The sequence below is a fragment of the Dendrobates tinctorius genome, unplaced genomic scaffold (genome assembly GCF_039654945.1).
Source record: "Dendrobates tinctorius isolate UK_male_01 unplaced genomic scaffold, ASM3965494v1 ptg000008l, whole genome shotgun sequence".
NCBI classification, from domain to species: Eukaryota; Metazoa; Chordata; class Amphibia; order Anura; family Dendrobatidae; genus Dendrobates; species Dendrobates tinctorius.
The window spans coordinates 42,451,331-42,467,084 of NW_027361676.1; the positions used below are offsets into that span (position 1 = coordinate 42,451,331).

Here is a 15,754-nt window from a genome sequence, read left to right on the forward strand (position 1 = left end):
GACATCGGTCACAGCATGAAGATCGCATCAATCACTCATTAGCAATGCCAAAGTAGGAATAATAGACTCATCTGCATAGAAAAGGAGACATATGCTGTATTCATCAGTGACTGATTTGCTGCAGACATTTCTGAAACTGAATATCAGTTCCATACAAGTGAGCTAGACTAAAGGCTATGCACAATCTGAGAAGACTACAGAATGAGAACACACTACTGAGATGTCCACTATTCCTTCTTGCTTTTTTCTCTTGGAGGTGGCACAATTCTGTTTGTTACCACCACCTGTACTAAGGTTTTACCTCAGAGAAGTACCGTAGATAAGGCTCAGTGAGGATTTCTGTTTTATCACAACTAAGTGCCTTTACAGCCTGAAGGCTTACTTTATGACTGATTATAGTTTTATTGTGTTATTTTCCACAAATAATGAAATTATATGAAAACAATACATATAGACCACTACTTTATTAGTGTATGAGAATACAAGCCCATCGTCAGCACGGTTATTTTCCATTGACACAAACTATTTCCAAAATTTGTTCATGTTGTACAATAGAACAGATTCCAGCAGCTTTATAAATCCTTCTACATCTTCATTATGACGTTATTCTGAAGAGGCTACAGATTGGAGAACAGGTGTTTGTGCCGTTCCCCTGAGATCTTGAGATGTCCTGGTAAATTACGGGATAGATTGCTCATTTCCTTTCCTCAATAATAAGAGATGCCAGTCTCTCCAGTCCCTACAATGATCAAACAACGACAATGTTTAGTAGAAATGTAAGAAATGACAATACACGAGACATGATCAGCAGAATATTCAAGTAATGTACAGAATTCCTGGTTAAATAAAGAAAATGATTATTCTTTAGAGAGAGTCCACTGAGATCCTTAGTGAATTTTGTTTTCCAGAGGTATTTTTCTTAGTTTCCTCCTTGATCATGCTGTTTTAGCATTATCTTTAACATCCAAGTTCATGACTCTGTCTTGACATCTTTCTGAATTCCCAAAAAATTGGAATTCAAATGGAATCCCAACTGAGCCAATGGGGCAGATTCATCCACACAAGTGGTATAAATCTTTGAAAAAGTGCAACATTTTTGTACAATGCAGAGATGCGCAAACATTTTGAGACTTTTGGCCTTTTAACGCCAAAATGGGAGGGTCTGGAATCAAAACTGTCATTACCTTACAGAACAGAAATGCTACTCTGGATTAGCATGCGGCATGCGGGCCTCTCAGAAAGAGTGCTGAATTCATTAAGTGGTGTATGCTTCATAATGAATTCGGTGCCTCTTGTACTCCATCAAAACTGGCATAAAACGAGCGCGCACCATGTCAGTCTTGTTGAATCGGCCCCATAGAATACAATAATACAAATGGAGTCTAAAGTCTGCAACTTTTTCAGTAGACTCAGTGTAATAAGTCATACACGACAACATTTATGTTATAACACTGCACTCACCTGGTCTATCTTCTCTGGAGCAGAGAGAGAAAAGGAGGCCCTCACATAAGAACTAGGCTCTGAACTGTCAATATTAAATGCCGATCCGGGAACGAGAAGAACCTACGGATGAACAGACAACAATCTGTACACAATTGCCACACTATCTTCTGGTATATTGCTTCTCATGCCTTAGATTTGCTATTATAACAGTGCTTTACATTTACCAATCCTTCACAGCAGACACTATACGACATTTCCTAGCCTAATTAGAGGCTGTGAGGATTGTCAAGATTTGACTGTGCACATAGAGCTGAGAGCAATTATCCGATATCATCTACCAACATTACTTGTACTAATTACCAGATATTGGGGCAGATTTATTAATGCAATTAGTAGGAAGAGCATTTGCTTTACACACCAAATGTATGAAGGCACCGACTCCTCTAAACCAAAAAGCCTTAGCGAACAATACACAGTACAGCCTGGTATAGCTCAGTTATACGCACCTTGTTAGCACATACAGCACACATCACAATACTTAGTCTCTGGCTGCTTTTTAGTATCTTAGGTTCTGCTTGTTAAATGGCCACAGTGTGAATGCACACATATACTCTGGCTCAAAAATTTTTGGTTTTGGTTTAGTTTTTTTGTACTTGGTGTCCCCTTTTTTGGGCTGTTCATTTAGGCTATATGCTTTCCACGGGCAGGTTCTGCCCTTATCTATTTTTTCATCTTCTGACACATAGTGAGGTGAACTACAAGAGTTAGGGGAGACTGGGCACATCTTCTCATGGTGGGTTGGCTTGTCTTTTTTATCTAAACAATGTTAACTAAGTGCCCTATGTTTGACCAGTTAAGACTTTTTGCAAAGATACTCTGCATCAGAGTTTAGTACTTCATTAGATGTCACCCTACATTTACTGCTTCCCACTTATCCAATTTTATTTTCTCACAGTCCACCTCAGAGCAGTCCACCTTACAACCTTACAAGTGATTTTATTACTAAGGGCAGAATTCTTCAGAGCCATAATAAAATCCTATGTGTCTGCAGTCACCACCATGTAGTGTACTATGCTCTTCACTATAAGGGCAGGATAACGTGGGTACAGGTCTGCTCTCCTACTAGCTAAAGTGGCACGAAAAATACTGTACTCATGGCTAATTCATTGTACAATTCATTGGGAAAAAATGCTGCATTTATGAGCAAAAATTCCCCGGCCCAATCATCAGTGAGTGATACATGTAGATGTGATGAAGGTGAAGGAAGGCAGCGGGGCTTTGTCTTGAATACAGGAGACTCATATATTGTATTTTTTGATAACTACTATTTGCCAAAAGCAATTTTGGGCTATTTGGATAGTAAGAGCATATACCTGCCCCCGTACCACAATATGCAGGCCTGAAACAGGAACACACGTTCATTTGACTGATCTACTTTAAAATGAAGCTGCGTACATGTATGTAGTAAACATTTATTCACATAAGTCCAAATACGTTCCAACCAACCTCAAAGTCTATATAACCACACAAAATTCCCAGAAATATTAAAGGGACGTAGAGGCATAGGTATAAATAAAATCCAAATATTTTATTATGACTATTTAAAAGGTAATACAATTTAAACAAAAAGGGATTAACAAAGAGTATCACGGTACAACCAATGGAAAAAAACAGGGACTTAGCAGCAATAAAGTAATGAATGTTTTAAAATAAAACGTGTACCTTAATGTAATAAGCATTGAAAAGTGCAAAGTGCTAGACTGTAGGACAAAATTATAAAGACATATGCCCATGAGTTTAAGGAAAACCCTGCAAAGCAAATAAATATTTTCAATATAAATTAAGGATAACGTGCCAGGTGCTAAGCTGTAAACTAAATGTGCATACAGGCAAGTGCCTCTATAATGCCAGCAATTGGAACATACCCCCATTGGAAGCATATTGCTGGCATTATAGAGGCACTTGCCTGTATGCACATTTAGTTTACAGCTTAGCACCTGGCACGTTATCCTTAATTTATATTGATAATATTTTTTTTTCCTGCAGTCTAGCGTTTTTCAATACTTATTACATTAAGGTACACGTTTTATTTTAAAACATTAATTGCTTTATTGCTGCTTAAGTCCCCGTTTTTTTCCATTGGTTGTACCATGATACTCTTTGTTAATCCCTTTTTGTTTAAATGTTATTACCTTTTAAATATTCATAATAAAATATTTGTTTTTTATTTATACCTATCTGTATATTTGAAGGCACACTTTAAGGCTTTGTCCTCTGACTTCTGCTCTTCCCCAATCTATAAACCATTGTGTCAGCTGGTCTACTGCTCCTAATGATTTGCAATATTACATCCAGTCTAAAATCACAATGCTCCTCATCCGGAGTCCCTGGCAACAGTCTGTCACATCATTCCTCAGTTAGTCTTAGACTCATCTGATAAAACTACTCACATTCTTGTATCTTTTTTTCAAGGTAAGCATCAAAGACAGCGCAGTACTAGCGGATAAAACATCAAATGCTGATTTTTTTTTACCTCTTTGCCGATTGCTTTCAACATGATCATTTGATGTGTATCTGGGACTCCAAGGATTTTGATCCACAGGAACATGCCCGCCGTAGGACTGTGCCACTCTGCCAAGCCTTCCATTTAAGAAACAAAAAGTACATTGTCAGTAGCACAGAATACTAGCAACACATTTAGTCCACAGTATTCAAGGACAAATTATACTTTGACAACTGGCTGAAAATGACACAAAACTATTATTTATTTTCAGAGTACCATTGATTCCATGGTGCTGTACATGAGGAGGGGTTACATACAAACACAAATAGAAATTACAGAGAACAAACTAACAATGATAGACTGGTACAGAGAGGGGAGGCCCCAAACCTTGCAAGTTTACATTCTACAGGAAAATGGGGAAGGAGACAGTAGGTTGGGAGGACTAGGCCAGGTTCACATAGCGTTAACACAGCCCGTTCAGCGCAGAGCGTTGACGGCCTGCGTTAATGCTATAGCATAACGCGATATGCATTGCGCTATACCGCTAGCGCTGATGATTCATCAGCGCTAGCGGTGACGGAGCCTCAGACGCTGCAGCCCGCGTCCAAGGCTCCGTCAGTGTTTGACGGCACATCGTGAACACGTGCCGCTTTACGGCATACGTCGCGATGCGCCACATAATGGGGGTCTATGGCAGCGTTAACGGACTGCGTTACACCGCGGTGTAACGCAGTCTGTTAAACGAACTGCCTCAACGCAGTGTGACCCCAGCCTTAGGGCAGCTTCACTGGTGGTGAGGTGGCACAGGGGTTATTGCAGGCTGTAAAGTTTTCTTGAAGAGAAGCATTTTCAAGTTTCGTCTGAAAGTTCCAAATCTGGTGGATAATCGGATGTGTTGGGGCACAGAATTCCAGAGTATGGTTTTTTTTGGGAGACGTCTTGGAGGCGATTGGTGAAGAATATATAAGTGTGGAGGAGAGAAGGATCTCTTGGGAGGACCAGAGATTACGTGTTAAACGGTAACGGGAGATTAGTTCGGAGATACATGGAGGAGATAGATTATGGATGGCTTTGTGGGTCAATGTCAATAGTTTAAAATGGATACGCTGGGGAATTGGGAGCCAATGAAGGGATTTGCAGAGGGGAGAACAAGAGGAATAGCGAAGCGAGAGGGGGATTAGCTGTGCAGCAGAGTTAAGGATGTACTGGAGAGGTCCAAGAGTGTTAGCTACATTCAACTCAGAAAGTATGAGTTTACCTGGGACAAAATACGGGTGTTATCTAGAATCAAAGGGATCAGAATAGTACTGAATTATCAAATACCCTAGATTATCAGCTGGCCCCAGAAAAGTAAATTAAATGGACAAAAGTATTGGGACCTACACATTACACCTACAGGAGCTTTTACGACTTCCCATTCTAAACCCATAGGCATTAATATGGGATTAATCCCCAGGTGCATCTAAAAAAGCTTCCACTCTTCTGGGAAAGCATTCTACAAGTTTTTGTAGGCGTCTGTGGGAATATTTGACCATTCACCTAGAAGAACATTTGTGAGTCAGTAGTAGACACAGAAGGTGGTTGATGGGGTTGAGGTCAGGACTCTGCACGCGCAAGTCATGTTCTTCCATGCTAACCTTCGCCAACCATAGCTTTAAGGACCTTGGCTCACTGAAAAACCACAATGCACTCAGGCAGATAACGTTCTCTTCACATTCACCAAACCAAGACTCTTCCATTAGACTGCCAGAAAGAGATCTGTGATCCAACATTCCACAGAAGACGTTTCTAATGCTCCCAGAATTCAGTGATAACATACGCTTGGCATTGTTCTTGGTAATAACACTTTTGTCTCAGTTAATCACTACAGTCCAAAGAATGATCTGGCTCAACGAATGTATATTTACATTTTTTCAGTGCTTTATTCCAAAATATTTAAAAGAAGTACAGCAAATCCATGACAAAAAATTCATACCACTTGGTGATTTTTGCTGTACCTGATTTACACATTTTGGAATAAAGCATTAAAGAAATTTTAATATATATTCGATGAGCCAGATTATTCTTTCTTTGGCTTTATAAGGCGCACCAAGACCGTGGTGAGGTTCTGAGCCCTGAGTATCTACCTATGGTGAGCAGGCTATTTTAACTTTTACAAACTCTAATCACTATGGTACTTTATGATGCCCACTGATCTTGTTACACTGATAGAAACCTATCCAAAAAACAGGATAAGTACCAGTGAGCATGTGCATTAGGAAGCTGGAGTATTGTGCCCTGGGCAATCAATACCACAAAATTTTATTGTACTTTAGTTAATACCTGTCATATCTACTCCAGTACCTGCTCCTGCATCTGTCACCAGGCGCTGCCGTATTCATTTTGCAGGCAACACTGGTGATGGAGGAGAAGTTGGAACCAGTAGCTCTATGCGGTGCAGTATCTATCCAGCCATTAAGGTTAGAGTGGTTGGGACCTGTAGTATTCGCCAGTCTGGCTGTATGGGTGTTTGATGTCCAGCTGGAGTAATCAGCTCTCTGCTTCAACTGATCTCTAAAGGCATGGAAAGAGTCACATGGTCTGAGGTTTAAATAACTGAGCACTAAAGGCAGTCTTTGGTCAGCAAGACTGGAGAGAGGAGTCTAGAGTGTTTTTTTGTCTTGTAGAGGAAAGACTGAACCTTTATCGCTCCAGAGCAGGGTGCCACCCAAATAAGTATGGACTGTGCTGCAGTATTTTTTATTTGTTGCTTTCCTGTTCTAACCTGAAGGGCTGTGTCTATTTTTCCCCTTGGGTTTGTTTATGCTGCCGTATTAGAATTATCCAACCAAGATTTAAAGAGACAGTGTTCCTATTTTCTACCTCCATCTACCGCCACGTGACTTGGACTACCACAAGTGATGTTTCGAATGAGGGCAATGGTCCGGGAACACCAGTAGCAGCCGTGCTCAAACTGCATGTCCTGGGTAAAGGAGGCCACAAGCTAGCGGACGACATCAGGCAAAATGGAGGACCTACTCAAGCATCTGTGAACGAGCAGCAGCAACAATAGCTGGCACATCAGGAGACGAGTAATTTGCTTATCCAGCAAATGCAACAGCAGCATCAGGACTAGTTCAGACTACAGCAACAGATCGAGTTGCTTGCCGAGGTGGTTCATGGGAGACGGGAAGCCCAGCCCACAAGTCCAGGTGACGACACACACGGCTGGAAGGCGGTAAGACGAGCGATGCAGAAAATGACCCCTGGTGATAGAGGTATTTCTGACTGTTTTTTGAGTGGGTAGCGGAGCGAGAGAGACTGCCGCCAGACCAGTGGGCGGAGGTGTTGTCCCCCATCTACCTGGTGAGCGCCAGAAGGCTTATTATGACCTGGCCTTACAAGATGCCCGGGAATAAGCCAAACTAAAAGCTGAGATACTGGCAGGCCCAGGATTGACTATGGGATCCCCAGGATGCGGCTGACCTGGTCGACCAGGTAGAAAGGTACCAGGTGGTCGAGAGGTCCCTAAGGAAGCCGGGGAATGGTGCATCTCCATACTGGGGTACCCAGCGGGAGCCCAAGTATCAAAAGAAGGGTAGCACAGCCACCACTAGGGAAAGTCCTAGGTCCCAAGGAGATGTTGAGGGTTTGCAAAAGACTGCTGGTAAAGACCCGATCTGTTGGCGGTGTCATGGTCCTGGACACATAGCTGCCCGTTGTCCTTTGTCTTCTGAGCAGATGGATTACAGGCTAGGCAGGCACTGCTCGTATTTTGCTTATACTGCTTGCAGTGTGGACCATCAGCCCGGAGACAGGCCTCAGTCATAAGTGGGGTGCTGGGGTCATGACTATTGGACTCCGGGAGTTTGGTGACCCTGATAAGACTACCCCATTGCCAGAGTATATATGAAAATAAACTGTGGTATTGAGTCCCATGAGGTCAGAGTTGTGAGAGATTAGCTACACCCCGTGATAATCAGGCGAGACTTCAGCCTGTTTTGGGACTTGTGGGGAAAGGCTGGGACGCTAAGTAACTCAAGACAGAAGCCAACTCAATCCTGATCAATCCCCTTCACAGCCAGAGGTAAAGGAGTTCCCCTTGTGTGTCCTGGTGGGTGACGAGGATGAGACGGTGGTCAGTGAGGTCGAGGACCCTGATCTGGGGGTTTCTGGGGAAAATTTTGGCTCTGCTCAGATGTGGGATCTTAACCTAAAAAGTGCATTCAAATAGGTGTCTGTGATAGATGGGGTTGCCCAATAGTCAGGGGCTGGCACCAGGTTCCCACACTTTTCAGTTAATGGTGAGTTACTGTATCGGGTAACCACACTGAGAGGAGGAGAGATAGTGGAGCAGCTCTTGGTTCCAGGTCCCTATTGGCGGAGGGTTTTGCATATGGCCCATTCACATGTTTTTTTGGGGGACATCTGGGGGTAGAGAAAACACGGAAGAGAATAATGCAGAGGTTCTATTGGCCGGGGTGTTACTGGGAGATTATAAATTATTGTAGGTCCTGCCCCAACTGCCAGATAACTGCTCCCTCTACTCACTTATAGAATCCCCTAGTTCCTTTACCGGTGGTAGAGATCCCATTAGAAAGGATTGCTATGGATCTAATGGGTCCTCTAGTTAAAGCTGCACGAGGGCACCGATACATCTTCGTGGTCATGGACTATGCAACCCGGTACCCTGAAGCAGTACCACTAAGAAACTCCTCGGCTTGTTCGTATATTTGCACGGACGGGTCTGCCAAAGGAGATTTTTGACAGATCATGGAACCACTATCATGAGTAAGGTATTGAGGGAGTTGTGTAAGGTCCTTCAGATTGCCCAGCTGCGAACCTCAGTCTACCATCCACGGCTTAGACAAACGGCTTAGTAGAACGTTTCCATAAGACCTTGAAGGCAATGCTCAAGAAGGTCATTAAGAAGAACGGTCAAAACTGGGATTATCTTTTTCCGTTTCTGCTTTTCTCAGAGAAGTCCCACAAGCTTCTACTGGCTTCTCGCCGGTTGAGCCCCTGTATGGTTGATATCCGTGAGGGCTCCTGGATATCACCAAGGAAGCCTGGGAAGCCGAGGTCATGTCACACCAGAGCGTCATACAGCATGTCACCCAGTTACAGGAGAGGATGGTGAAAGTGATGCCAATAGTGAAGGCACAACTTCTGCAGGTGCAGTAGGCACCGTAAAGGGTGTATAACCGTTCAACGAGAGTGAGGCAGTTCCAGCCCAGGGACCGTGTGCTAATGCTTATCCCTACGGTGGAAAGCAAATTTCTAGCCAAGTGGCAAGATCCCTACGAGGTGGTGGAAAAACTGAGGGAGGTGAATTACAAGGTACACCAGCCGGGCAGAAGGAAGCCACACCAAATATACCATGTGAACTTGCTCAAGCCATGGTGAAACCGGGAGTTGCTGGAAACCCCTTTGCTGGGAGCCAATCGCAGAGCCACAGTGGACGATGTCACCATTGCAGAGACTTTCACGCTAGCCCAGAGACATCAGTGTCGGGAACTGTTGCAGCAGAACCGTGACCTGTTCTGAGTTGCTAGGGCATACGCAGGTGGTCGAGCATGATGTGTTGACAGAGCCACATGTAAGGGTGAACACCTCAGGCCCTATAGAATTCTCTAGGCACATCGAGAGATATTAGCCAATGAGGTGAAGAGGATGTTAGATCTTGGGGTGATTGAGGAGTCAAGAAGTGGATGGTCGAGTCCCATCGTCCTCGTGCCGAAGCCTGACGGTGAGTGGCGATTTTGCAATGATTACTGCAAACTGAATGAGGTCTCCAAATGTGATACATATACGATGTCCCGGGTAGACGAACTCATAGAGAGACTAGGAACCGCAAAGTACATTACAACCCTCGACCACACGACGGCCTTCTCGATGCCTGATTGGTGTTTCCAATACACCAGAATGTCTTTTGGACTACAGGGGGCTCCAGCAACCTTCTAGAGGGCTATGTATCGGGTCTGGCTCCGCATAAGAAGTATGCCACCTACCTAGATGATATAGAAGTCTTCAGCCCTGACTGAGGTAGTCATCTACCAAAGGTACAGGCAGTTATGGATGCGTTGAGGAATGCGGGGTTCACCATATACCCCAAAAAATGTGCCACTGGAAAGGAAGAGGTCAAATACCTATGCCACGTTGTCGGGAGGGACGAAATCAAGCCCCAGACAAACAAGATTGAGGAGATCCAGAAATGGCCACAAGCGCTTTCCAAGAAGCAAGTGAAAGCGTTGCTTGGAATTTAGAGTTACTACCGGCTGTTTATTCTTTATTCCAAGGTTCGCCATGATTGCCATGCCATTGACGAACCTCCTTCAAAGCACATGATCGATATTGATTGTCTGCTGAGACTGAGATGGCATTCCAGGAGCTGAATCATGCTCTATGTAAACATCCAGTTCTGGTTGCATCAGGACTTCAGCAAGGAGTTTGTGGTCCAGGCAGATGCGTCAGAAGTCGGCTTGGGAGCCGTGCTGTTTCACGAAGTGAATGAGGAGGAGCATCCCATCTTGTATCTAAGCCGGAAGCTTCTCTTCAACTATGCCTTGTTGAGAAGGATTGCTTGGCCATAAAATGGGCCAATGACCATGCCCCTCTGAGGTGGTTGAGGAAAAAGAATGGTAAAAATGCTCAGGTGGCTAGATGTTTCTTAGGCCTCCAAGATTTCACTTTTCACATTAAGCATAGGCCAGTAAAGTTGCACGGGAATGCAGATGCCCTGTCCAGACATCCCTGCTTAGAGAGTGAAGGTACCAAAATTCCTGGCTTTGGGCAGAGCGGGGATATGTGACAAAGTCACTGGTAAGGTAACAGAGGGGAGATATGTGTCACTGCGCTTAATGGCATCAGTGATATGAAACCAGAGTATTTTTCCTCCAGCAACCTACGTGTTGGGAGGGTTAAGTTAAAGTTGCATAATGGGGGGGGCGTGGCTATGTAGCTGAAGAGAGAGGACGCATGTTGGGAGAGCTCCCAAGAATCCTGCCCTTATCCTGCAACTAAGACCTTATCACTGCAATATACCTGGCGGTACTTGGACCCCTGGATATCGGGACCCCCCTGGACTCCCGTGGGAGGACGCGGAGCGGCTCTGGTGAGCTAACTGCTGGGGAGGCCGGGACGGACGGCGGGGCCTGCACGAGGCGGCGGCCATCTTAGACGCGCGATCTGGCAGTGAGAGCTGCGGCGTTGGCCTTCACAGCTGCAACGCCACCCGGGTAGTGAACATCCATTCTGAGGACTAGAGGGGACGCGCGCTGAGTGCCCTGAAAGATTGGGCCCTGCGTTTTCTCCCCCCCTACTGTTATACTCGCTATACCTGTTGGCGCCATTACTGTGGGAGCTTGTGGACTCCCTTCACTGCTGCTGTCTCTGTGGTGCTGCGGATCCCCCTCCCCGCCGCAAGAAATCCTGTTGACTCGGCACCGGACGCTGTCCTCATGTGGCTCCTCTGTGTGGGAATTATTCTTGGGCTGCAATCATTTAATAATAGCCCTGCTGTGTTTATCATCTGACGTGGGAAACGACCGGAGCATATACCTCCAGTTATCTTGCTGTACCATACTGCCACTGATCATGAATCGTTCTAAGGGGTCAGGAGCAGCAGAAAAGTTGAAAGACTATGCCAGACCCGATCCCTCTGAAAGTGCACGATCTCTTAGAACCAATCCCTCTCAAGCTCAGCGTAAAAACTGTCCATCTGGGGGAGAAGAAGAATCTGAGCAGGAAGAACTGATCCTCAAACAGGCGTCCGAACAGTTGATGCAGGCCATCTCATTGACTAGGACATCCCTGACTGAGAAAATAGAGGACGTATATACTGAGGTGGGACGACTTCGACTGGATATGTGTGGCGCCCCCAGGAGTATGGTCGCCACAATGGCATTACCTTCCTCCGAGGGGGTGTGATGTCATGCTTGGAAGCAATGAAGGGTCTCTCTATCAGTTAAATATAACACAGTTCCCACTCCAGGCCAGCAAAGGGAGCTCTGAACCAAAACTGAGGGAAGAGCTAATCTGTGGGGGCCAGGAAGGGGAAATTAGTCAGTTCTTGTGAGGAGGGAAACGTGTGTGGATGTGAGGAGAGGAGCTGGAAGATTGAGCAGAGGTCAGGCTCACTTATAGCTGCAGCGCATGATCTGGAGCCCGGTCTCCAAGGTTGTACAGATACTGATGTCCCTGCAGCAGAAACCGGAGGAATACGAAGCTGTAAATGCTCTGTTCCCACAAGACTCGGAGGCACAACAGCAACGGGTGAGCCAGTAGAAGAAGGCTACAGCTGTCTGCCATACGAGGGAGTTCTAAAAGAGAACAAGGAAGTGGAACTTCAGTGTAACACAGTACTGCAAGTACCTCATATCAGTACTAGAAAGGAGACTACACAACCCATCTGCATAGAGAGATTCCTAAGTTGCTTCCAAGCTGGCCAGCCTCTGTTCCATCTGTAATCTGGATCCTGGACTGCACTTGCAAAGCAAAGTAAAGGTAAAGGAAATTGCACCCTGTTGTGTCACTGCATTCTTCCTGCAACCCCTTCAGCACTGCCACATCTCTGTGCCAGACACCACACCCTCTTCCTCAACATCTATTACCACTGCCCTGAGATCACAGCTCCACCTGTGGGGAGCTATTACATCTTGCTGCCTTATACCATCTGTCCCAGAGGATCTGTCTGCAGCGTCGGCTTAACCCCTTCATTGCCGATCACCACAGGTGGCGTCACATATCATCCACTTATAAACTTTAACCAGTCACTCTTAATCCCTTTTACATGGACGCCCAGGGCCACGGACCGGGTCACCGCTACTGTGACACTTCCCTCTGAGATACCGGCCCGGTACCGAGTACCCAACCGCCACCGGTGTCCGCGGGTCCTGTGTGCCAGAGACTGTGTTGTGTGCCATAGACTATCTGCGCAATTGCCGCCATTACCCCACCGCTTGGGGCGCGCGGGAAGCCAAAAGGGCAGGCCGTCATGGGCGGAGCCAGCCAAAGAGCGCAAAAGAAGTGAATTGCTGCCCGGGAAGAGGCCAGCGCGCGGGAAGTGAGGAGCAGAGGCCTGCGGTCCCGGCGTCGCCCGATCATCCAGCCTGCAGAGTGGCAGCCGGTAAGCCAACGTTCACTAGGGGGGAAGAGAATGTCTGAGGCAAGAGCAGATGCAGCAGTGGACGCCACCGCACCCCCCACAGCGCCGCAAGATGCAGGGGCCAGCGCAGCTGCGGTTCCAATGGCATCGCAGAATCCAGCAGCCAGCGCTGCCTCCAGAGCACCGCAAGAATCAGCGCCCATGCAGCAGTCCCCATAATGCCGCTGTCTATGCCCTATATACCGGGAGCAGCCTGGTTACCGCACTACTCAGGGGAGTCACATACCCTGAGTGAATTTAAAGAGAGACTGTGCAGTTTGCTTGAGGTGTATCCTCTATCTGAAAACCAAAAAGTGAACATCCTTATTGGGCAGCTAACTGGTGCAGCACAAAGGGAAGTAAAAGCCCGGCAGGACACTGATAAAGAGACTGTTAAAAACATCCTGGCTAAGTTAAGAAGCACCTTTGACACCCGCCCTGCAGCTGAAATAAAAATGAGATTCTTTGGGTGTAAGCAGACAGCGCAGGACAGTATACGGGACTATGCTCTTAACCTGCAGGAGGCGCTGCGAGCCATAAAGCAGATTGACCCAGACAGTGTGAAAGATGGAGACAGACTGTTAAAGGAGCAATTTATTGAAGGACTCCTATCCAGTACCCACAGAGCACAGCTGTGCATCATAGCCCTGCAAAACCCTGACCTAGACTTTGCAGACTTCAAAGACAGGGCTATTCGGGTGCTGCATGAACCAAATGTCAGCCGTCCAGCGCCCCCTAGGCGCCCAGGGATCACATACCACCAAGAAGCAGCATCTTTCCCTCCCAGCCCTGTGGATGCTGATGCACAGACTCTGGATAATGAACCATCTACAGAACAGCGCCTTCAGGTCCAAGAGCTGGCCAAAAGTATGGCTGCACTTGCCAAAACTGTGCAGTCCATGCAGGTATCCTCAAAGGAGAAGATCCAGCTGGCCTCCAGTCCAGAGGATGTCCCATCGCTACGGAAGAGGAGGATCCCGCCACGCCGAGGGAGAGACAACGATCACTATGACCAGGACGGACGTCCAATCTGTCGTCGCTGCTGCAAGGCAGGCCACATCGCAAGATTCTGTTATTTAAATGAGCAACCCCTGGGGCAGAGGGCCAACCCCCAGGAGTAGGACCACAAGGCCCAAAGAACTGGCGAGCCAAGTATGTTGGAGGGCGACCGGTCCTCCCAGTGGTGATTGATGGCATCCCCATGAATGCTTTGCTGGACACTGGCTCTCAGGTGACAACTATGCCATATATCCTTTACAAGCGGTATTGGGCTGACACTGAACTTACCCGTGGCCCAAGTGATGAACTCACAGTAGTTGCCAGCAATGATCAGTCTTTGCCGCAAGTAGCATGTAAACAACGAGTCCTGCAGAAGGAGATCAAGGCCCTGATGCAAAGACAGCAGGTAGAACTGTCTGGCGGAGAAATTGGCAGCGTCAGAGTGAGTGATCCTTTCCCCATTGCAATACCCCCCAGATGTGAAATGTTAATTTGGTGTCGGGCAGCCATAGGCCTCAGAGGAAAAGATTACCAAGCACTGGTAGAGCCAGTGTACTCTGATAGCCGGCCCACTGTCCTGACAGCCAGAGGGGTAGTTGATGTCCACAATGGGAGAGTACCTGTACGCCTCTTGAATTGTGGGGAGAAAGAGGCCACAATACCTCGGTATGCCACAGTTGCTAAGCTGCTTACTGACAGTAACAATGCAATACAGGCAGCAGAGCCCTTGGTCTCATCCGACCAGGTGGAGGACAATGGCTCTGTAAAGCAGCTGGAGGAGTAGTGTCAGCAGCTGCATGTGGAACTGACTCCAACCCTTCATACCAAAAGAGTGGGGTTTACCGAGTGACTCAGGAGTATGAGCGGGTATTCAGTAAACACCCCCTAGACTTTGGGAAGGCAAAAGGGGTTCAACACCATATCCACACTGGAGATCATCCACCCATTAAAGAAAGGTACCGGCCTATACCCCCAACACAATATCAATGTGCCAAAAGTATGTTGCGGGAAATGAAGGAGGCTGGGGTGATCAGAGACAGTTGTAGCCCCTGGGCAGCTCCAATAGTCTTTGTGAAAAAGAAAGATGGTAATAATAATAATAATAATAATCTTTATTTTTATATAACGCTAACATATTCCGCAGCGCTTTACAGTTTTGCACACATTTTCATCACTGTCCCCGATGGGGCTCACAATCTAAATTCCCTATCAGTATGTCTTTGGAGTGTGGGAGGAAACCGGAGTGCCCGGAGGAAACCCACGCAAACACGGGGAGAACATACAAACCCCTTGCAGATGTTGTCCTAGGTGGGATTCGAACCCAGGACTCCAGCGCTGCAACGCTGCAGCGCTAACCACTGAGCCACCGTGCTGCCCATGATGGTACCATGAGAATGTGTGTTGATTACCGAAAAATTAACAGCATTACACATAAGGATGCCTACCCATTACCCAGAATTGAAGAGTCATTGGCAGCACTTAAAATTGCTAACTATTTTTCCACCTTAGATCTCACTAGTGGGTATTGGCAGGTTCCCGTGGCAGAGGCAGACAAGGAGAAAACAGCATTTACCACCCCAATGGGTCTCTGCGAGTTCAACTACATGCTGTTCGGGCTCTGCACCGCCCCAGGGACATTTCAACGGCTAATGGAGTGCTGTCTTGGACACAAGAACTTCGAGACA

At 46.5% G+C, this 15,754-nt stretch overlaps 1 protein-coding gene across 5 annotated transcripts in view; it reads right to left on the reverse strand.

The window, feature by feature from the left end:
* Positions 1–449: 449 nt before the first annotated feature.
* The window catches only part of AADAT (aminoadipate aminotransferase), a 65,667-nt gene continuing 50,362 nt past the window's right edge, over positions 450–15,754 (reverse strand). For all 5 annotated transcript variants that reach the window (XR_012232551.1, XM_073577320.1, XM_073577327.1 and 2 more), the window contains 3 exons: positions 3,977–4,083; positions 1,462–1,563; positions 450–739 (listed from right to left, as the gene is read on the reverse strand). Coding sequence is in view for 4 of the 5 variants with exons in the window: in XM_073577320.1 (XP_073433421.1) it covers positions 695–739; positions 1,462–1,563; positions 3,977–4,083 (254 nt within the window). In the remaining variant the exon portion in view is untranslated. The remainder of the gene's footprint in view (positions 740–1,461; positions 1,564–3,976; positions 4,084–15,754) is intronic.